The 21,590-nt window shown below is 48.0% G+C and overlaps 1 protein-coding gene across 1 annotated transcript; it reads left to right on the top strand.

Annotated features, from left to right (window-relative positions):
* Window positions 1–1,025: 1,025 nt before the first annotated feature.
* DDX27 (DEAD-box helicase 27) lies at window positions 1,026–21,229 on the top strand. The gene is made up of 21 exons (XM_012760347.3): window positions 1,026–1,227; window positions 2,124–2,270; window positions 5,079–5,138; window positions 5,390–5,555; window positions 6,146–6,192; window positions 6,316–6,402; window positions 7,399–7,504; window positions 9,305–9,478; window positions 10,827–10,977; window positions 13,179–13,278; window positions 13,412–13,553; window positions 14,356–14,509; window positions 15,194–15,275; window positions 15,383–15,560; window positions 16,995–17,101; window positions 17,301–17,403; window positions 19,452–19,546; window positions 19,642–19,765; window positions 20,159–20,246; window positions 20,865–20,939; window positions 21,062–21,229. The coding sequence occupies exons 1-21, from the start codon at window positions 1,138–1,140 to the stop codon at window positions 21,078–21,080; spliced, it is 2,295 nt and encodes a 764-aa protein (XP_012615801.1). The 5' UTR covers window positions 1,026–1,137; the 3' UTR covers window positions 21,081–21,229.
* The last annotated feature ends 361 nt before the right edge of the window (window positions 21,230–21,590 follow it).

Raw genomic sequence — 21,590 nt, 5'->3', positions numbered from 1 at the left:
AGTTGCCCAGAGGAGGTAGGTAATTGTGAGAAAGTAAGATTTAAGAGTAAGATTTTCACAAGCAGAAATGAGAGGAAAAGTTCCTGGAAAGCTCTGAGACTTACTTTGCTAAGAAACCAGGAGCCATTGCCTGGGTTATACTCTTGGCTCTGTTAGGAACTGGCTCTGTGACCTCAGGACCCCTCTGTGCCTCAGTCTCCTTTGTAAAACCACAGTGACAATGATACCTCCAGCCTAAGGTTGCTGTCAGGATTAGTCAATGCATGTAAAAGCACTTAGATTAGTACTGGCACATAGTAAATGTTACATAAGAGTCAGTCTTATGCTTGTTGAATTTTCTTCTTTTTTATGAAAGTAAACGTATTTTTTTTTTTGAGACAGTCTCACTTTGTTGCCCAGGCTAGAGTGAGTGCCATGGCATCAGCCTAGCTCACAGCAACCTCAAACTCCTGGGCTCAAGCGATCCTCCTGCCTCAGCCTCCTGAGTAGCTGGGACTACAGGCATGCGCCACCATGCCCGGGTAATTTTTTGTATATATATTTTCAGTTGGTAAATTAATTTCTTTCTATTTTTAGTAGAGACGGGGTCTCGCTCTTGCTCAGGCTGGTTTCCAACTCCTGACCTCGAGCAATCCGCCTGCCTCGGCCTCCCAGAGTGCTAGGATTACAGGCGTGAGCCACCGCGCCCTGCCAGTAAATGTTTATTGTAGAAAAAATACTAAGAAATTAAAAGTCACTTATAATTTTACCACCCAGGAACAATCACTGCTAACCGCTTGTTGTATTTGCTCCCACAATTTTTTGCACATGAATATGCACATATAGAGCTTATCCCTGCACCTCTTCAGACTTCCTCCCTCACCCCGCGCGCCCTCCTCAAAGATTCCGTCTTCTTCCTGACCACCGAGACAATGGAATTTGCTTAATTAAAACAAAGCCCCGCCCGTGACGTCATCACGCGAAACCACGCCCCAGATTGCTGAAAGCGCATTCTAAGCGGTCGAAAGGGGGAGGGCGCAGGGACCGCTCAAACGGAAGTGAAGCGTGGCACATGCGCAGTGACGACGAGGAGCTTGCGAAAAAGTAAGGGCCGGGCGGCCAGCTGCGCTCGCTTCCGGAAGTGGCTCCTGAGACAGCATGCTTGCGGAGCTCGGTTTAATCGGGACCATTGGCGAAGATGACGAGGTGCCAGTGGAGCCCGAGTCTGACTCCGCAGACGAGGAGGAGGTACGAGCCGATCAGGGGTGGGGGCATGGCTGCCGCCCCTTGGAGTTCCTGGACAACTACCTGTCCCCTTGACTACGCAGACCCTTGTCCCCGAATCTTCAGCTGCCCCCGCCAGGCCGGGCGCTTTCCCGAGAAGGGTCTCATTGAGACCCCGAGATCTTCCCCAGTTTGCTCACCGCTCTCTTTCCCCCACCTCCACGCCTTTGCCCGTGTCATTTCTTTCGCCTTGCTGAACTCAGTATCCATTCACTGACCTGCGTGAGAGAGACCATAGAGATCACAGGTGAGCCCTGGTTCCTGCCCAAGGAGCCGTGGTTATCCATCACTCATGTGTTCAGCGAGGCAGTGTTTATTGGACACTTAACGTGGGCTAGCCTTAGTGTTAAGCGTTGGGGACGTAGCAACGAATAAGATGGGCGCCACTCTCAGCTCATGGTGGCATGGGGGGGGCGGGTTTACAGACGTGACATTACCGCAGTTAAAAAGGGATCAGTGTCGCGAAAACAGTGCTTGCCCTTCAAAGATTCAACCCCGATGAATTCAGATTCAAAGATTCAGCCCCTCTGTACTCTCATCTGCCTGTTCGACACATCCATTTGGATGTCCCATGGCCTCTACAAATTCAACTCTTCCAAAACTGAACTTGTGGTCTCCCTCACCTTCCCATCCTGTTTCTGTCTCAAGCCAGAACCCTTGGGGTCATTCTTGACAGCTTCTTTCTCCTCACCCCCTCCAGGGCTCTGCAAGCTAGCTCGTGAATCCCAGGCTTCTCCCTCCTCTCCATTCACACTGTACCCACCCTAGTACAGTCTGCTGCCATCTTGTGCATGGACACCTGCAGTCCAGAGTTTCTTTCCTCTCAGCCCCATAGTCACTCTGCCTCTCCCTCTTCCCAGGAGCCCATCGTGCTGGGCAAAAAGCAAAAAGCCTTGCAGAAGAACCGCAGTGCTGATTTCAACCCAGACTTTGTTTTCACTGAGAAAGAGGGGATGTACGATGGCAGTTGGGCGCTCGCTGATGTCATGAGCCAGCTCAAGAAGAAGGTGAGACTGACAGTGATGGAAAGTTCCAGACCTTGGGTGTAAAGGTTGGACTGTGGGCTTCAGGGACTACCCCTGACCTCGCTGCCTTTTACCTTCTGCTTACACTCAGCAGATGCTGGAACCTCTTTGCAAATAGGTAGTATAGTTTTGGGGGGGTGGAAAGAGGGGGTTACAGATGACTCATAGTCTTGATTAACACCAAAGTATAAACTGTTGTAAAATAGATTTATTGTAGACTTTAGTTACAAACATATTCATTGATCTATAGATGATATTTAGAAGTATCAAAAATATCTTATTTCCCTCATTATAAAATGTCCATGGCAGCTTTTCCTGGAGGAGGGAATGGTGAGCTAAGACTAATTTCAGTCTTTTTTTTTTTCTTTTGAGACAGAGTCTCACTTTGTTGCCCAGGCTAGAGTGAGTGCCGTGGCGTCAGCCTAGCTCACAGCAACCTCAAACTCCTGGGCTCAAGCGATCCTTCTGCCTCAGCCTCCCAAGTAGCTGGGACTACAGGCATGCACCACCATGCCTGGCTAATTTTTTCTATATATATTAGTTGGCCAATTAATTTCTTTGTATTTATAGTAGAGACGGGGTCTTGCTCTTGCTCAGGCTGGTTTCGAACTCCTGACCTCGAGCAATCCGCCTGCCTCGGCCTCCCAGAGTGCTAGGATTACAGGGGTGAGCCACCGCGCCTGGCCCTAATTTCAGTCTTGTATTAGGAAAGACCTTGATTTTATAGACATTAAAATATGAAAAAAAAAAAAAAAAGTCCTAGAGGCAATCTGATGATTCTGGCCCCATGGTTTAGGAACACCAAACAGTACATAAATTCCTTGACACTTATGTGTTAAAGTGGTCTGTTTTTTATTTATTATTTATTTATTTATTTTTTGAGACAGTCTCGCTTTGTTGCCCAGGCTAGAGTGAGTGCCATGGCGTCAGCCTAGCTCACAGCAACCTCAAACTCCTGGGCTCAAGCAATCTTCCTACCTCAGCCTCCCGAGTAGCTGGGACCACAGGCATGCACCACCATGGCCAGCTAATTTTTTGTGTATGTATTTTTTAGTTGGTTAATTAGTTTCTTTCTATTTTTAGTAGAGATGGGGTCTTGCTCTCACTCAGGCTGGTTTCAAACTCCTGACCTTTAGCGATCTACCCGCCTTGGCCTCCCAAGAGTGCTAGGATTACAGGCGTGAGCCACTGCGCCCGGCCAGTGTTCTGTTTTTAGATGTACTTCTTGCTCATTCTATTGCCTGGGCTAGAGTGCCATGGCGTCAGCCTAGCTCACAGCAACCTCAAAGTCATGGGCTCAGGTAATCCTTCTGCCTCAGCCTCCCGAGTAGCTGGGACTACAGGCATGTGCCACCATGCCTGGCTAATTTTTTCTATTTTTGGTAGAGACAGGGTCTCGCTCTTGTTCAGGCTGGTCTCGAACTCCTGAGCTCAAGCAATCCTCCTGCCTCGGCCTCCCAGAGTGCTAGGATTACAGGCGTGAGACATTGCACCTGGCCTTCTTGTTTTGAATATTAGAAACAAATCTGTGTTATATGAGTTTGTAACAAAGAATGATTTAGCAGGCAGCCTTCGTAGTGTTTTAAAGCTAGACTCTGCCCCATGGATACTGCTATTCTCCATCACTTGCCACGTGGTCTTACGTGGCAGCATGTCCAGGGTTCCTGGTTCCCACACAGCACAGCCAAAGCTGCCACAAATGCCATTATCCCGTGCTTTCTGTGAATCTGGTTAACAAGCTAGAAGATGCATCAAAATAATTTTCCATTTCATGTACTTCAAAGAGAAATATTGCTTGCTCAGAACAGTTTAATCCCTTTTAATTCTGATGGTCCTTGCTCTGATTTAAATAAATCAGCGTTGCCTTTTCAAGATCATCTTGAGAGGATTTTTTATTTTATATATATTTTTTTTTTTCCAGAGAATGTGAAATAAGTTTTTCTTTTTCAAATTAATTATAAAGTGTTTATTCTCCTGTTCCATGTTTTGATGAAAATTTATTTCAGGTTTATTTAACAGATACTGTATTTGTTGCCAGATCTTGGCACATAGCCTCATGTTATTAATGACTTGGTCTTATGGAGCTTATAGTCTAGCAAGGTAGGAAATAACGAGACAAATAATTGCACAGTGCATTGCATTTGTGGCAAGTGCTGTAGCAGGTCAGTGTGCCTTGAGTGTGCAGGAAGTGCACCTACCATTTACTTACCTTTCTAATGTTTTGCCAATAATCCAGCATTACCTAAATTTGCTCAGATGTTAATATTTTAATTAATTATGTCTGATTGGCAAGGGGAAGGGTTTTTCCAAGTATTATTTACATATAATTCTTGTGTCTCTTAGTAATTCTATGGTTCTAAATAGTAAATACCTTCTAAAATGTGATTGTTTGTGAGCCAGGCATGGTGGCGCACACCTGTAGCCCCAGGTACCTAGAAGACTGAGGCGGAGGCTGGGCAATGTATTAAGACTCTGTCACTTAAAAAAAAGTAAGATGTGGATGTTTGTATTGGCGCTTGGTAATTTAAAATTCCTTCACATAGATCACTAAGAATCTGAATAAAAAAATAAAAAAAAATAAAATAAAAAAATAAAATTCCTTCACAAATAGGCCCGTTACTTAATGCTGAGGGGTTTTTTTGCCATGAATAATCTGTAGATGGAGTAATCTGGCCGAGGACAGACAAGCTTTTTCTATATTAACATTTGAGACCTGACCCTCAGAGAAACCTGGCTTTGTCTCTTTCCCACATGTGTATTTCTTTTTTATCTCTTTGTTTTTATTTGCAGAAGGCAGCCACTACCCTAGATGAGAAGATTGAGAAAGTTCGAAAGAAGAGGAAAACAGAGGTGAGAATGGAAAGCAGTTATTTCTTGTCGCAGTTACCTCCTGAGCTTCACTCCACTCGACCCCACCATTCTCCATAAGCCCTAGCTGGGGTGTGGCTGGTGCGGGCACTCTGCTCTGGGTGCTCGCTGTTAATCTTTGCGAAGGACCCACATGGCGTTCTGTCTGCTTTGTACAGTTGCACATTGCTCTGCTCAGGTTCTGAATTTCCTAAAGTTTACAGTCAGCCTTCTTTATTTTAATTTTTTTCCAGGATAAAGAAGCCAAGTCCCAGGGGTTGGAGAAGGAGAAAGAAGCGAAGGAGGGCTCCGAACCGGAGGAGCAGGGAGACCTTCAAGGGAAAGATGAGAAAGGCTCAGAGGATGAGGAATCAGAGACTGACTACTCATCTGCTGACGAGAGCATCCTCACCAAAGCAGGTGGGCATTACCATGAGGGTGTCATATGGGGACAGGAAGTGGGAGGGTGTCACCTTCATTCTGTAGGAATTCCTCCTTTCTTCTGCACAGTTGATATTTAAGATCGCCTGCCTGTTATGTCGAACTCCCTTCTTTTAGGTTTTCTCTTCTCTTGGGCTTTTGTTCGGGGTATTACACTTTGCAGGCAGTTCGCGCTTTCCCCGTCTCTAGCCCCACACAGCCTCTGGACGCCTCTGACTCAAACCTATTTTGGGTGTCCCACATCAGATGGGTCTAGCCACGGAGTGGGTGCTTAGTAAGTGTTCCTTGCAGAAATGTGGGCTAAAATACTGTAATGTAGCGTAGCGGTTGAGAGCCTGGTTTCTGGACAAGACTCTCCGGGTTTACCTCCTGTCTGACTGTAGGCGAGTTCCTTCACTGCACTGCCACACAGTGTCCTCATCCTGTGAATGAGGCTGGTGGCAGTTGCCCCCTCATAGCTGATGTGTGGGGTGGTGAGCTTGTCATGTAAGCGTTCAGGGCAGCGTCCAGCAGAGTGCAAGTGCTTGGTCAGCCTGAGCCGTGCTCGTCAGCGGTGTTTTTCTCCATAGATACACTCAAAGTAAAGGATCGGAAGAAGAAGAAGAAGAAAGGACAGGTGAGTGTGGGTTTGGAACACGGTATGCAGCTCGTTTTGGCAACCTGGAAGGATTTTAAGGTCATTTGGTTTGTTTGGGCCCTTTTTGCTGACTTCTCATTCTCTTTTGATTTTCTGGCGTAGGAAGCAGGAGGATTTTTTGAAGATGCCTCTGAGTATGATGAAAACCTCTCATTCCAGGACATGAACCTTTCCCGTCCTCTTCTGAAGGTAGTGGTTTCCTTTGGCAACTGTAGGATTATTGCAGTAGCCCCAAACTAGCCTCCCTGGGCTCTGTTGTCCACACAGCTGCCAGAGAACCCCCTTAAACAGTAATTTCTGGCCGGGTGTGGTGGCTCACACCTGTAATCCAACTTTGGGAGGCCAACGTGGGAGGATCACTTGAGACCAGGAGTTTGAGGCTGTAGTGAGATATGATTACACCACTGCACTCCAGCCTGGGTGACAGAACAATGCATTGTCTCTAAAAACAAAACAAAACAAAACAAAACAAAACAAAATAAAAAACCCGACACTTCTGTGTGACTGGTACAGAAAAAGGAAGAAAAAGAAAAAAAGAAAAAAACCCTAAAACAATCATTTCCATTGTGTCCCTCCTCTTCTCCAAGCCCTTCAGTGGCTTCCAGTTTCACTTGGCTTAAAAACTAAAGTCCTTATATTGACCTACAAGACTGTGCCCCTTCTGGTCCCCTCTGATGACATCTGCTAGCACCATTCTGCTCTGGCATGCTGGCCTCCTTGCTGGCCCTCACACAGGTCATGTGTCCTCTTCCTCAGGGCCTTTGCACTTGCTGTTCCCTCTATCTGGTAGACTTTTCTTCCAGGAATCTGTTGGGGTGCTTCCTCACCTCCTTCAGGGTTCAACTCAATATCCCTTGCTCAGTGAGAACTTCCCTGATACCCCTGTTGGGAATTGAACCCGTTCCCTGGCCCCCATGGCTGCTGCATTTTTCTCCATAGCGTCCATATCCACATGGCATGTGTTTGGTTTTGGGTCTGTGTCTTTTCCACCAGATTGTAAGATTCCCGAGGGCAGGGTTTTTATTTCTCTGGCTTACTGCTGTGTCCTCAGTGCCTGCCCAGGTAGTGGGTGCCCAGTAAACGTCTGTGGAATGAATGGGAGGGACTCATACAGTGACCACTTGTCTGGACACCTGCCCTGTTTGTGTTGTACTGAGAACCCTGTCCCCCATCTTTTCTCCTCAGGCCATAACAGCCATGGGCTTCAAGCAGCCCACCCCGATCCAGAAGGCGTGCATACCTGTGGGTCTGTTGGGGAAGGACATCTGTGCCTGTGCAGCCACTGGGACAGGTAAAAAGGACAGGGACTTGGGGCGGGTGGAAGGATGTGAAACCCAGAACAGGGCTCTAAGTTGACTTAAGAAAAGGATAATATTGCTAAAAATGCTTATTTTTTTAACTATTTGATATGTTTCTAGAAATTCATATTGGATTGGTGGTTTTAATGGCTTTTGAAGACTTTGGGGGCTTAGAGTTGACCAGCTTCCATTCTGTCTTCATAGTAGCAGTTGACAGAATATTTAGTTTCTGCCCTATTTCCCATGGCTGTAGTGGGAGGGAACTATGGGGACAGGGAGGGTCCCCTTTTGCAGGGAGAGGCTGAGAAGAGAGTGCCCAGCACAGCCTAGACTACTTCCCATCCCAGTGTCCAGGAGAGCTGGGGGTTGGGCGGGCAGGGGTGCAGTGTAGACTGGGCCGCTCCATCTCGGCCCCAACACAAAGTTGCCTCTCTGCCTTAGCTCTCTACAACCACAGCGGGGACTGAGGGGAGAGATGGATTGAACAGTCCAGTCCTTAAAATGCTGTGATGAAGACAAAATCAAAACCCTGTCTATTGCCAATACATGGCTTAAAGGAATAGGACAGTCGGCCTCGTTGGCCAGTTCCTGCAGAGCCCAGGAATCCACTTTCCTGTAAACCCGGGTGGGATGGGTCAGTGATCCTCAGTTCTGTCTCACTAGGTCATAAGTGACAAGTGGCAGGAGTGTATGTCCTCAGCCCTGCGGGGGTGATTCTTTGCAGCACTTGGTCCTTTCTCCCAGACCACGTAGCGCGTGGCTGGGGCCCAGCGTGTGCAGCGTTGAATTCTAAAGACGACCTCCCCTTGTTTTGTTGGGCGTTGGCCTCTTTCCATCTTGGGGAAAGAGTGAGAATTGCCACACTTCGCTCGTTCACACGCTGCGGGTGGGAAGTTAAATGATTTCATTTTTTGGAGGCAGTTTGGCAGTAGATAGTCTAACTCTTAAAGGCATTACTGTGAGTTATTCAGTTAACCTATTTAGATTAATTTATGCTGAAGAAATAAAGATGGACTTTTCAGAGGTTGAGAGGGCTGGCTCACTTCTGTATTTGGAGCAAGTGACAAAACCAGGTTTTATGAAATATGATTTGTCATAATTAGCTGCTTTAATGTTTTAAAACATTTCTGGTTTTGAATAGATAATACATGTAATAATTCAAAAATCAAATACTTTAGAAAAGTGTACAGTAAAAAAAGTTCCCCATCTGCCTGGTTCCCTCTCCCTACCCAGCCACTTTGTTAGTGTCTTTGGGACCCTCTAAGTTTGGCCCCTCATAGGAATAAAATTTTATAAAAGGGGTGTTCATCACTGCATTGTATATTAGTGAAAAACAACTGAAACGTCCAACCATAGAGATCAGTTAATTCTATAATAGAAATAGTAATGTACTAGAATACTATGCAACCATTTTAAAAAAGGGAAGAGAGTTTAAAGAAATGGAAAAATATATATTCTCAAGTTTTTGAAAAAGGGAAGATACAAAACTAAAATTTATTTTTTATATTTCTGTCTGTAAATAAAAAGATTGGTAATATAGATACCATTATGTTAATAATGTTTCTTTCTGGTTGACTGGATTATGGGTGATTTTTATTATTTTCATGCTTTTTTGTATTTCTGAGAGATTTTTACACTGCCTACCTGATTCAAGAGCATAAAAATAGTTCTATGAAAAATAAGTTGCTTCATTTCCCCCTGACCAGACTTGTAGGTTTTCTGTGCTCAAATGACAGCCCAACCTGGAAGGGATTGACCCTCTTCTCGTTGCTTCCTTGCTGCCCTCCCTCCAGGTAAAACTGCTGCTTTTGCCCTGCCCGTCTTGGAGCGTCTGATCTACAAGCCCCGCCAGGCCCCAGTGACCCGCGTGCTGGTGCTGGTCCCCACCCGAGAGCTGGGCATCCAGGTGCACTCTGTCACCAGGCAGCTGGCCCAGTTCTGCAACATCACCACCTGCCTGGCAGTGGGTGAGTTTCTGGCCGAGGGCTGCTGGTCCCCGAGAGACCTCAGTGTGGTAGAGGACGGATGCTTTCCGCCATCTGCGGGTGACGGGCTCCAGGAAAGGCCTTTATGTTGATTGAATCCACTTAAAAACTAGATGATGTTTTCATAATACATAGTGGGGGGGCGGATTTGATTGAGACTTAACCAACCTTGAAAAACGACACCTCAAAATTATGGGAAAAAAGCCTTTCTCAGTTTGCATAAATTTAGGATATTAGCATGAATATCCTAATATCCTTTAGGATATTAGCTTAGCGTGAATAATGAATCAAATATTATTTTGGGCAGAGGTTGCCCTCCCTGTGCAATTGGAAATCAAAAGTGATTTTTGGCCGGGCGTGGTGGCTCACACCTGTAATCCTAGCACTCTGGGAGGCCGAGACGGGTGGATTGCTCAAGGTCAGGAGTTCAAGACCAGCCTGAGCAAGAGCGAGACCCCTGTCTCTACTAAAAATAGAAAGAAATCAGTTGGCCAACTAAAAATACATATAGAAAAAATTAGCTGGGCATGGTGGCACACGCCTATAGTCCCAGCTACTCGGGAGGCTGAGGCAGGAGGATCTCCTGAGCCCAGGAGTTTGAGGTTGCTGTGAGCTAGGCTAACGCCATGGCACTGTAGCATGGGCAACAGAGTGAGACTCTGTCTCAAAAAAAATAATAATAAAGTGATTTTTGTCTCCATATACAGATACTTCATCATTTCCAAAGCTGGCTGCTTCTCTTAGTCCTCAGATGGTTCGATCATTCTATTCTGAAGTGTCTTTGTGTCGCCATCGTTTTTTTTTTGTTGTTTTTTTTTTGAGACAGAGTCTTGCTTTGTTGTCCAGTCTAGAGTGAGTGCCGTGGCATCAGCCTAGCTCACAGCAACCTCAAACTCCTGGGCTCAAGCAATCCTTCTGCCTCAGCCTCCCGAGTAGCTGGGACTACAGGCATGCGCCACCATGCCCAGCTAATTTTTTCTATATATATTAGTTGGCCAATTAATTTCTTTCTATTTATAGTAGAGATGGGGTCTTGCTCTTGCTCAGGCTGGTTTTGAACTCTTGATCTCGAGCAATCCGGCCGCTTCGGCCTCCCAGAGAGCTCGGATTACTGGCGTGAGCCACCGTGCCCAGCCGCCATCGTGTTTTGTTTTCTCACTTAGCACAATTGCAATTTCATAATCTGACTATTCCATTGTGTTGGAATATCCATGAGGGTGGGGCCTTTGTCAGTCTTGTTCTCTGCTGTTCCCTCTGTATCTGGCATGCGGCCTGGCAGGTGGCAGGTATTGGGTTAACGCTGGTGAGTGACAGACCTGGCTCTCTGCAGGTGGCCTGGACGTGAAGTCTCAAGAAGCAGCTCTTCGGGCCGCGCCGGACATCCTCATCGCCACCCCAGGTCGGCTTATCGATCACCTCCACAACTGCCCTTCCTTCCACCTTAGCAGCATCGAGGTGCTCATCCTGGACGAGGCTGACAGGTACACAGCACATGGCGGGGCCCCAGGCACTCTGGGATCCCAATGCCCGTGTCTGGAGTGTGGCCCTGCCGCCCGGAGTTATTCTTCGTGGTGCTCGGCCATTGCCTTTGGTGTGTGATGCCAGTTCCACTGCTCACACTGGGGCCTCTGTCCTGCCTTAGCCCGTGTTTTCCTGTGTGTGTCTCTCTCTTTCTGTAATATGATGGCTAAGAGGTAAGTGGGTCAAATGCCAGCTTTGCCACTTCCCAAGATTTGGAAACATTGTTTAGATTACCAAAGCAAATTATTTGGCATTTGTAAATGGGGGATAAGAATAGTACCTGCCCCATGGTGCTGAGGGTCCCAGGAGTAATGCAGGGTACAGGCAATGAGACTTCTGCAGGTGGCCTCTGGGACTGTGGGGCTAGGGGTGGGGAACTCCCTCTTTGCCCCACACGCCTCCTCTCTCCCTCCCACTCCTGCATCCCGTATCCTCGCATCTGCTCACCTCTTTCCTGCATGACTGAATAGAATGGACTCCTCGAGAACCAGACCGATAATGGGGGCAGGGGCAGGGCAAGGCGGTCACAAACAGCCCCAGAGCATGGGAGGTTCACTCAGATTGAAGCACCTCAGGGCTCAGCAGGTCCTTAAACAAGCATCAGATCCCGAATACCCTCCGCCTTGCCCCAGCCTCAGGGAATGGCTGCTCCATCCTGCCAGCTGTTCAGGCAGAATTCCCGGCATCTCGTCTCATTTTCACACCTCGGCACACCCGTTGGTAAAGCTCGTCTGCATGCCCCCACTTTGGGGAGCAGCCTCCTTCATGTTGTCACTTCATTAGGGGCCTTTGCTGCCCACTCTGCGGTTCCTGTCCTGCCTTGCTCCTCCTCTCCTGCCCGCATCCTCTGGTGGCTGGGACTCTCTGACTTACTGCATTGCCACCGAGGCATTGTGTGGCGTTTGTGTTCCTCCTCTCCCCTGGGACACAGTGTTCCTGAAGGGGATGTGGCCGTACCCCACACCTAGGGCCGGGGCTAGTGTACAGCAGGTGCTCAGTGAGTATTTGCCGAGCACCGATTGGCTGCTGCCCCAGAACAAACGAAGCATTCCTGAGGCCTAAAGGAGGTGAAGGGGACCAGTTGAAGCCAAGGGGACATGATCTGACTTAGATTTTAAAGGAGAAGATTTAAAGGGGAAACTATTAAAAGATGTCAGTGTCTTGAAAGAACAAGGGAGGCTGAGGCAGGGTTTGAGATTAAGGAGACTAAGGAGACGGGACAGCTCCATGCCAGACCTGGCCCTAGACCAGACCCTGTAGAGGAGGGGAAGTGCCGCAATCAAAGTAATCTCATAGGTGGGAGGATCGCTCAAAGTCCGGAGTTCAAAACCAGCCTGAGCAAGAGTGAGACACCATTTTTCCTAAAAATAGAAAGAAATTAATTTGCCAACTAAAAATTTATAGAAAAAATTAGCTGGGCATGGTGGCGCATGCCTGTAGTCCCAGCTACTCGGGAGGCTGAGGCAGGAGGATTTCTTGAGTCCAGGAGTTTGAAGTTGCTGTGAGCTAGGCTGATGCCACAGTAGTCTAGCCCGGGCAACAGAGTGAGACTCTGTCTCAAAAAAGAAAAACAAAAACAAGGTAATTGCATAGATTATTATTATCTACAAAGAGAAGAAGGTCCCTCTGGCAGACACCGCCACATCCAGGTTAGCAAATGCATAGCGCGGTTCGCAACAGGCTGGCCACCGCTGCCTCCAAATGCGGTGGACACGAGGGCACAGCTGTGCCCAGGAGCGTTCTCCTGACGACGACGGTGTCTCTGTGTCAGTGACCAGGAGGATACAGTTAGACAAATCCAGAGTGTGAAAAGGGTGAGGGGACGTTTCTCCGTGAAGGGAGGCTAAAGAGCTGTGGCAGCTAAGTGCGAGAACTTTGGTCCTTGGACGAAAACAAAAGACAGTTATAAAATGACACTTTTGGGACAGTCGAAATGTGAATGTGGCCCATACTTTAGATATCATTCAAACACCTAAATGTTTGTGTTGAGTGTGATGACGACATTGTCATATAGGAGAAGGTCATTGTCCTTAGGAGTTGTGAGATGAGTCCTGAGCACAACCAGTGACAGTCGGGAGCCTGTGTGCTGTTCCATGTCCCTCACCGTGACAGAAGAGCACCCCAGCCCTTTCTGACATGTCCCTTCTCTCGCTGCTTCCAGGATGCTGGACGAGTACTTTGAGGAGCAGATGAAGGAGATCATCCGAATGTGCTCCCACCATCGCCAGACCATGCTCTTCTCGGCCACCATGACGGACGAGGTGGGCCAGGGGGCTTCTCCGTGGTGGGTGGCAGGCATGCTCGGGCTTGAGGGGGCTGCCCGGGGTGCGCGCTGCTGCTCCCTCCTTCCCCGGCTCTGCTGAGAGCCGAGCAAACCTGCTTTGTGCTTGGCAGGTGAAAGACCTGGCTTCGGTCTCCTTGAAGAATCCCGTCAGGATATTTGTGAACAGCAACACCGACGTGGCTCCCTTCCTGCGGCAGGAGTTTGTCCGGATCCGGCCTAATCGGGAAGGGGACCGAGAAGCCATCGTGGCAGGTGGCAGCCCAGGGTGGGACCAGGCAGGGTGGGCTGGTGGTGTCCACACTGACGTGTTTGGCTTTTACCTGAGTTCCACATGCAGTCCCCCTGTACCGCTGGTCCTCCACTGCGTCCTTCTTCCCTGAGCCTCCCTCTTCTCCACTCCCTCGCCTGTCTTCGTGTCCCGCCCAACTCCCACGCCAGCTGCCGCGTGTCGTCTAGGTCATGGTGCAGCCTCTGGCCGGCTCTCTGTGACTCTCCACATTGGGGACCACCAAAGATGATCGCCCACAAGGGAACATTCGCTCTCCTTACATTCTTATTTGAACACCCTGCAGTGACTTCCGTTGCTCACAGGCTAAAATCCCTCGTGAGCCCTGCAGGACCCTCTGGGACCAGGCCCTCGCCTGCCTGGGGTCACCAGCTGTGCAGGCTGCTCCTGGCTGCAGCCACGTGTCTGCCAGCGCTTTCTCACGCCAAGCTTGTTCCCACCTCTGGGCCTTTACATTTGCTCTTTTGTCTGCCTGGAACCCTGCCCCAGTCCTGTGGATGACCTGCTTTGTCATTCAACCTGATGTCGCCTCTTCAGAGGGGCCAGCTCTAAAGCCACCTTCCCCACCCTCCCTTCACTCTCTCTTGACGTGTATCACCCTTGGGAATTGGCTTCTCTGTCTCCGCCCTGAAATGTGAACTCCATGGGTCAGGGATGGTGGCCGACACCCCCAGCGCCAGGCATAGCGGCGAGCGTTGGATGAAGAAGGGGTACTTGTAGAATAAGAACCAAGAACTGGCTGCTGGCTCACTCTTCTCTCTCTGCCAGCTCTGTTGACGAGAACCTTCACCGACCATGTGATGCTGTTCACGCAGACCAAGAAGCAGGCCCACCGCATGCACATCCTCCTGGGGCTCATGGGGCTGCAGGTGGGTGAGCTCCATGGCAACTTGTCACAGACGCAGCGGCTGGAGGCCCTTCGGTAACGTTTGGGGCAGGGACTAGGGCTCCCACCCTCCCTTCTTGGGCAGGGCAGATAAATAGGAAAAATAGGACCTGGGGGCTGAGTGTGGTGGCTCATGCCTATAATCCTAGCACTTTGGGAGGCTGAGGCAGGAGAATCGCTTGAGGCCAGGACTTCTAGACCAGCCTGGGCAACATACCAAGACCCTTCTCTAAAAAAATTTTTTTAATTAGCCGAGTGTGGTGGTACACACCTGTAGTCCCAGCTACTCAGGAGGCTTTCTTGGGAGGATCACTTGAGCCCAGGAGTTTGAGGCTGCAGTGATCTATGATGACACCACTATACTCTAGCCCAGGCAGCAGAGCCAGGTCCTGTCTCTAAACAAAACAAAGTATAGGACCCCAAGTGTTATTTCAGAGCAATAGCTGGGGACACAGTGTAATCCTTGCTTTAAATCTTTTTATCTAACACTGTGAGGTCACCACTCGCATGCATTTAGAACTCTGACTTTGTAGTCTCATGGGAGATGACCCTCGTGCCCTAGGACACTTGTCCCCAGGGTGGGAGCTGTTGAGGGGCCCCGGAGGACGCTGCCTGGGAAAGGGCACATGTCCTACTATGTTCTCTGCTGGCTGCAGCTCCCATGGAGCATTATCGGGCTAGGGTATCTGGAGGAACAACTCTGTTTGTGGCTATTTCTAGGCGATTTAAGGATGAACAGATTGACATCCTCGTGGCCACTGATGTCGCAGCCCGTGGACTTGACATTGAGGGGGTCAAAACGGTGAGCAGGCCCTGTCTTCCTTGAACTTTTGGTGGGAGTCTTTTTGTTTCCTCATGGCTCCCCCTTCCCCTGCCAAGTGGGACCGATGTTCAGTTTCGACCTTGCAGGTAATCAACTTCACGATGCCCAACACCATCAAGCATTACGTCCACCGTGTGGGGCGGACAGCACGTGCTGGCAGGGCCGGCCGCTCTGTCTCTCTGGTGGGGGAAGAGGAGCGGAAGATGCTGAAAGAGATTGTAAAAGCTGCCAAGGCCCCTGTGAAGGCCCGGATACTCCCCCAGGGTGAGTGGGCACCACTGCTCCAGCGCAGGGCAGTTCAGGTGGGCAGGGTGGGGGCAGAGCGCAGGGGCTGGCAGCAGATGCTTTGCAGCCAGGAGCCACATTTGAATCCCAGCTCTGCCCCTTTCTCGCTTAGTGACCCTGGGCAGGTCTCGCTTCCCCACTCCTAGCTTGGCTTCCTGTGTGTAAGAGGGAATAATGGTGGAATTGTAACCGTAGTGCCCCGCTAATAGGTGTTTTCCTATAGGAAACTGGGAAGAGAAGGTCTTGGGGCTAAATTCCCACTCACTCCTTTCCCTTCCTATTGGTGAGGGCGCTGAGGGTAGGGGGAGATCACCTCTCATTCTTCTTCTCATCTTTAGGGTCGCATAAAGCACATCTTCTTTTAAAATTATTTTTTTAAAGTAATAAAAATAATACATAGTCATTGTTGGAAATTAGTCAATAAAATAAGCAAAAATGTAATTCTTTGTCAGAGAGCTCACCACTGGTAACATTTAGATACACATCCTTTCAGACCTTCCTTTCATTCCTAGATCTTGCTTCATTTGCATTCTATTCCTTCACTCCGCACATGGTTATGGAGTCCTGCCCCATGCCTGGTGCTGTCTGTCCTGCTCTAGACGCTGGGCACAGCGGGGAACGAAGCAGGGCTGACGTGCAGGTGGGAGGAAGGGACAGCAAATAAGCTGATCGTGGAGGTGATTGAGAGTGACAGGAGGAGAGGCACCTACTTCAGGAAGGCTGTTCAGGAAAGGCCTCTGAGCAGCTGGCATTGGAGCTGAACCGGCAGTGAGAGCTGGGGCGGGGCGTGCTGAGCTGAGGGAGCCGGGCAGGGGCTGGGAGGTGGGAGCAAGCTGGGTGTGTGAGTACAAGGAAGGGCAGGGGGCTTAGGACATGGCGAGCAGGAGGACACAAGTCAGAGAGGTAGCAGGGGCCACTCTTAGTCTGGGGGTCTGTGAAGCACAGAAGTCGCACATTAAACACGATTTTCTATGTCAGTAAATACACAGCTACATTATTTTCATCAGATACATAGTATTAGTAGTCACCCTTATTTTTTTTTCTCTCTCTTTTTTTTTTAGACAGTCTCACTTTGTTGCCCAGGCTAGAGTGAGTGCTGTGGCATCGACCTAGTTCATAGCAACCTCAATCTCCTGGGCTCAAGCGATCCTGCTGCCTCAGCCTCCCGAGTAGCTGGGACTACAGGCATGCACCACCATGTCCGGCTAAATTTTTGTATATATATTTTTAGTTAGTCAATTAATTTCTTTCTATTTTTTAGTAGAGACAGGGTCTCACTCAGGCTGGTTTCGAACTCCTGACCTCGAGCAAACCCCCGCCTCAGCCTCCCAGAGTGCTAGGATTACAGGCGTGAGCCAGTGCGCCTGGCCAGTCACCTTTATTTTTAAATTCTTTTTATTCTCTTCCCTCTAGATGTTATCCTCAAATTCCGGGACAAGATTGAAAAAATGGAGAAAGATGTGTATGCAGTTTTGCAGCTGGAGGCGGAGGAAAAGGAGATGCAGCAGTCAGAAGCGCAGGTGAGGCTGCAAGGGGGCTCTCGTCCACACTGCAGCTCAGCAAGCAAACCGCAGCGGCCCTGTGTCTCTGTGGGTCCTGCCCTTCCGATATGTTTCCATCTTACCAGAGCCCCAGGCTTCGGCAGGCAGTGGCTTCCTGCTGCTGCCATGCCACGAACTAGCAGGGCCAGGCTTCCAACGGCCTCCTTTTGTCCCCCAGATCAATACAGCAAAGCGGCTCCTGGAGAAGGGGAAGGAGGCAGCAGACCCAGGGCCTGAGAGGAGCTGGTTCCAGACCAGAGAGGAGAGGAAGAAGGAGAAAAGTAAGTCAGGGACTTCCTCAAACAGCTAGCCATAGAGTTAACATAGGACTCGGCAGTTCCACTCCTGGGTCTATCCCAAAAAGAACTACAAACAGGGACTCAGACAGATACTTGTATGCCAGTGTTCTTTGCACTATTCATGATGGCCAAAAAGTGGAAACAAACTTACGTCCATCAGCAGATGAACAGATACACAAAATGTGCTGCACACACACACACACACACACACACACAAAATGGGGTGTTATTTGGCCATAAGCAAGTTCTGATACTTGCTACAAGGATGTGAAAGTATTAGGCTGAATGAGATAATCCAGACACAACAGGATAAACATTGTCTGATTCCACTTATATAAGGCCCCTAGATCAGCAAATGCACAGAGACAGAAGTAGAGGAGGTTGCCTAGGGCTGGAGGAAGGGGCCAGGGGAGTTATACAGAACTTCTGTTTGGGACGGTGACAGTGAATGGCCTCCAAAACAGTGAGTTTTGGAAACGGTGGTGGTGGTTGTGCAATATTGTGAATGTAATTAGTGCCACTGAATTATACACTTAAGAATGGGTAAAATGGCAAATTTTATATCATATATATTTCCCCACAATAAAAAATATTTTTAGGCTGGGTGTGGTGGCTCATGCCTATAATCCTAGTACTCTGGGAGGCTGAGGCGGGAGGATGGTTTAAGCTCAGGAGTTTGAGACCAGCCTGAGCAAGAGCGAGACCCCGTCTCTACTAAAAATAGAAAGAAATTAATTGGTCAAATAAAAATATATAGAAAAAATTAGCCAGGCATGGTGGCACATGCCTGTAGTCCCAGCTACTCGAGAGGCTGAGGCAGGAGGATCGCTTGAGCCCAGGAGTTTGAGGTTGCTGTGAGCTAGGCTGACGCCACGGCACTCTAGCCCTGGCAACAGAGTGAGACTCTGTCTCAAAAAAAATTTTTTTTTAAAGATCAGGAGATTAATTAAATATATATTCCCTGTCCAATGCTAGAAACCAAAAACAATAACAAATTCACGTTGTTCTACAATTTACTCTTTTATTTAATTTTGTAGGTTGAAGATCATTTTCTATAGACACATATATAACTGCTTTTTTTTTTTAATGTCTGCATGGTCTTCCATCATGTGGGTAGATCACAATTTATTAACTAGTCCTTTGTTGAGGGACAATTCCAGTTTGCCATTATGAACAATGATGTAATGAATAACCTTGTGTATTTGCCTTTTTATAATTAAGCAAGTATATTTGGCTAGCAGGATAAATTCCTAAAAGTAGAGTTGTAGGTTAGAGGGCATATGTAATTTTGTTAGAGATTACACAATATCCCTAAATAGAGGTTGTATCACCAATTTCTGAAACTGTATTTATGAGACAAAAAAGTAAGGGTGTATATATTAAATTTCTATATTAAAAATAGAGTTATAACTATATGGTGGGAAGTTGTGGAGTAGTATTAAATATAAGTGACCAAATCCTCAGTTTTCATAACAGAAAGTCAATGGATCATGAAGGTCTTAAATGGATTAAGTGAGAAATAGTTGAAAAAACATGGGCCGGGCGCTGTGGCTCACGCCTGTAATCCTAGCTCTTGGGAGGCCGAGGTGGGCGGATTGCTCAAGGTCAGGAGTTCAAAACCAGCCTGAGCAAGAGCGAGACCCCGTCTCTACTATAAATAGAAAAGAAATTAATTGGCCAACTGATATATATATAAAAAAAAAAAAATTAGCCGGGCATGGTGGCGCATGCCTGTAGTCCCAGCTACTCGGGAGGCTGAGGCAGAAGGATCACTGGAGCCCAGGAGTTTGAGGTTGCTGTGAGCTAGGCTGATGCCACGGCACTCACTCTAGCCTGGACAACAAAGCGAGACTCTGTCTCAAAAAAAAAAAAGAAAAAACATGTTAGTTATATGGAGGTAATCTTTGGAAGAGAAAGTGATTGTAGCTTTTCATTTTATGCTGTTACATACCAATTTAAAATATGTGCCCTTCTTGAATTTTAAAAAAGATATAAAATTGCCCCTGAAATCTGCTTTCTTCTTATCCCAGTTGCCAAGGCTCTGCAGGAGTTTGACTTGGCCTTAAGAGGAAAGAAGAAAAGGAAAAAGTTTATGAAGGATGCCAAGAAAAAGGGGGAGATGACAGTGAGTGGCATCTCCTTTGGAATTTGGGCTCACCCAGTGGGAGGGGTCGGAGTTGCTTGGTCTGTTCCTCACTCACAGCTCCCCCTTCCTACCAGGCGGAGGAAAGGTCCCAGTTTGAAATTCTCAAGGCGCAGATGTTTGCTGAGCGACTAGCCAAGAGGAATCGCAGAGCCAAGCGGGCCCGAGCGATGCCCGAGGAGGAGCCAGCAGGAGGCCCTGGTAGGTGGATGGGAGGCCTGGGCGAGCTAGTAGGGAGGTCTTCCCTGAAACCTGTGCTTATGGTCAGGGACAAAATTTCAGGGATGAAGACAATTGCCCACATTTTTTAATTAGTATGTACCAGTATGTATAGCTGTCTCTTTATTGGCCCAGAGGATAGGGTGACCCTGTGATTGGTTGGTGGGGAGACCTAGGATTTGAACTCTGGCCTTTCTGACTCTAGAGCCTAAGTCCTCACTAACTGCTACTTAGAGGAACCAGTGAAGGTAGAATGAAGTGCAGTCTTTGGATGCCAGAATATCTACCGAATATGGAATCATCACCCTGAGCTTAAGGGGATTTAGGAGCTTGGGCCAAAGAGGATCATATTTAACCCATACTCTCTGTGCACAGCCAAGAAGCAAAAGCAGAGGAAGAAATCTGTATTTGATGAAGAACTCACCAACACAAGCAAGAAGGCCCTGAAACAGTATCGAGCTGGGTAGGATTTTAAGTCATCACAAATTCTTGATGTTCTGATGGAAGCTATAAGTCTTCTCTCTTCTTCCCCACTCCCAATTCTCACATACCAATAGCTTTATAATATATAAATTCAAGGGCACCTGTCTGTCCCTCCAACCTACCTCCCCTGCAAGCCCATCTGGACCCCAGGGTGAGAACAGGAGAGAGCTGTTAAGGTACTGCTATTCCTGCCTTGGAGGTGAAATAGCACATTTTGGGGTTTAGAAATATTTTCCTTCAGGGGAGTGATAACTCCTACATCTGAAGGTCAGTCCTGGGGATCCCCAAAGAATCGTGGCTTGTTCTTGGGAATGTGCTGTCCTGCCCCACCCCAGGGGTGGGGACAGACTCATTTTCCCAAGTAGTCTTATTATACACATGAGAAGGGCCTCTTTCAACCTTGTTTTAAAGCTGAGCCCCAACTTCCAGCAACTCATGTTATCAGGTGGAAACACATAAAGGCTTAGAACTCAGGTCCCGGAAATGCTGCATCCCAGTGACGCTGCTGCTTCATGTGGGAGCTGGGTGGGGTGGGGTGAGACACCATTCATTCGTCCAAGAGCTTGCTCATTTCAGCATTTCATCTTCTCTCCCACAGCCCTTCCTTTGAGGAAAGGAAACAGTTGGGCTTGCCCCACCAGAGACGAGGAGGAAACTTTAAATCTAAATCCAGGTGATGTTGGCAGTTTTCGAGGGAGGGCCAGAGGTTGTGACTGGGATTAGAGAAGAAATTTTCATGGAAAAGGAGCTTCTCTTTCCTCTTTCTGGTCTTAACTCTGCTGATTTTGTTGATAGATACAAGAGGAGGAAGTAGCCAAGGATGCCTGAAGAAGTTCGAGGGGCAGCCCTTAAATCCCTTCCCTGTGGGAAGTCACCTGGCTTGGTCTGTCTTTTCTCCGTTTGTAAGAAAAAAAATTTTAAGGCTGTTATTTGTGCATTAAAAAAAATAGTTGGGAATGGTGATGGTATGTAGCTGTTTCTGTAACATGTCTATCCATCAGCCAAGGCTCCCTTCTTGCTGATTAGCTTTCATATAACTGATATACCAAATGGAAGCTGTATATTTTTGCGGGGCAGGAAAAAAAACAATCTAATTATGTATCTTCTTACTGTCTCTTCCTCAGTGACAAGGTCTTCCCCCAGTCTGCTAGCTTGGCACTGCCACATACAGTCGGAATGCATAACCTTTATGACTGTAGAGGGGCTGGGTGTGGAATGAGGAAATTCTTGTTAGAAGGTCTTTTCCAGCCTGGGCAACATAGTGAGACCCTCATCTCTTAAAGAACAAAAACACAAACAAAAAGTTCTCTTCTGTTGATGTTGC

This window comes from Microcebus murinus, chromosome 16 (assembly GCF_040939455.1).
Source record: "Microcebus murinus isolate Inina chromosome 16, M.murinus_Inina_mat1.0, whole genome shotgun sequence".
NCBI classification, from domain to species: Eukaryota; Metazoa; Chordata; class Mammalia; order Primates; family Cheirogaleidae; genus Microcebus; species Microcebus murinus.
This window is presented reverse-complemented; position numbering and strand designations above follow the sequence as displayed.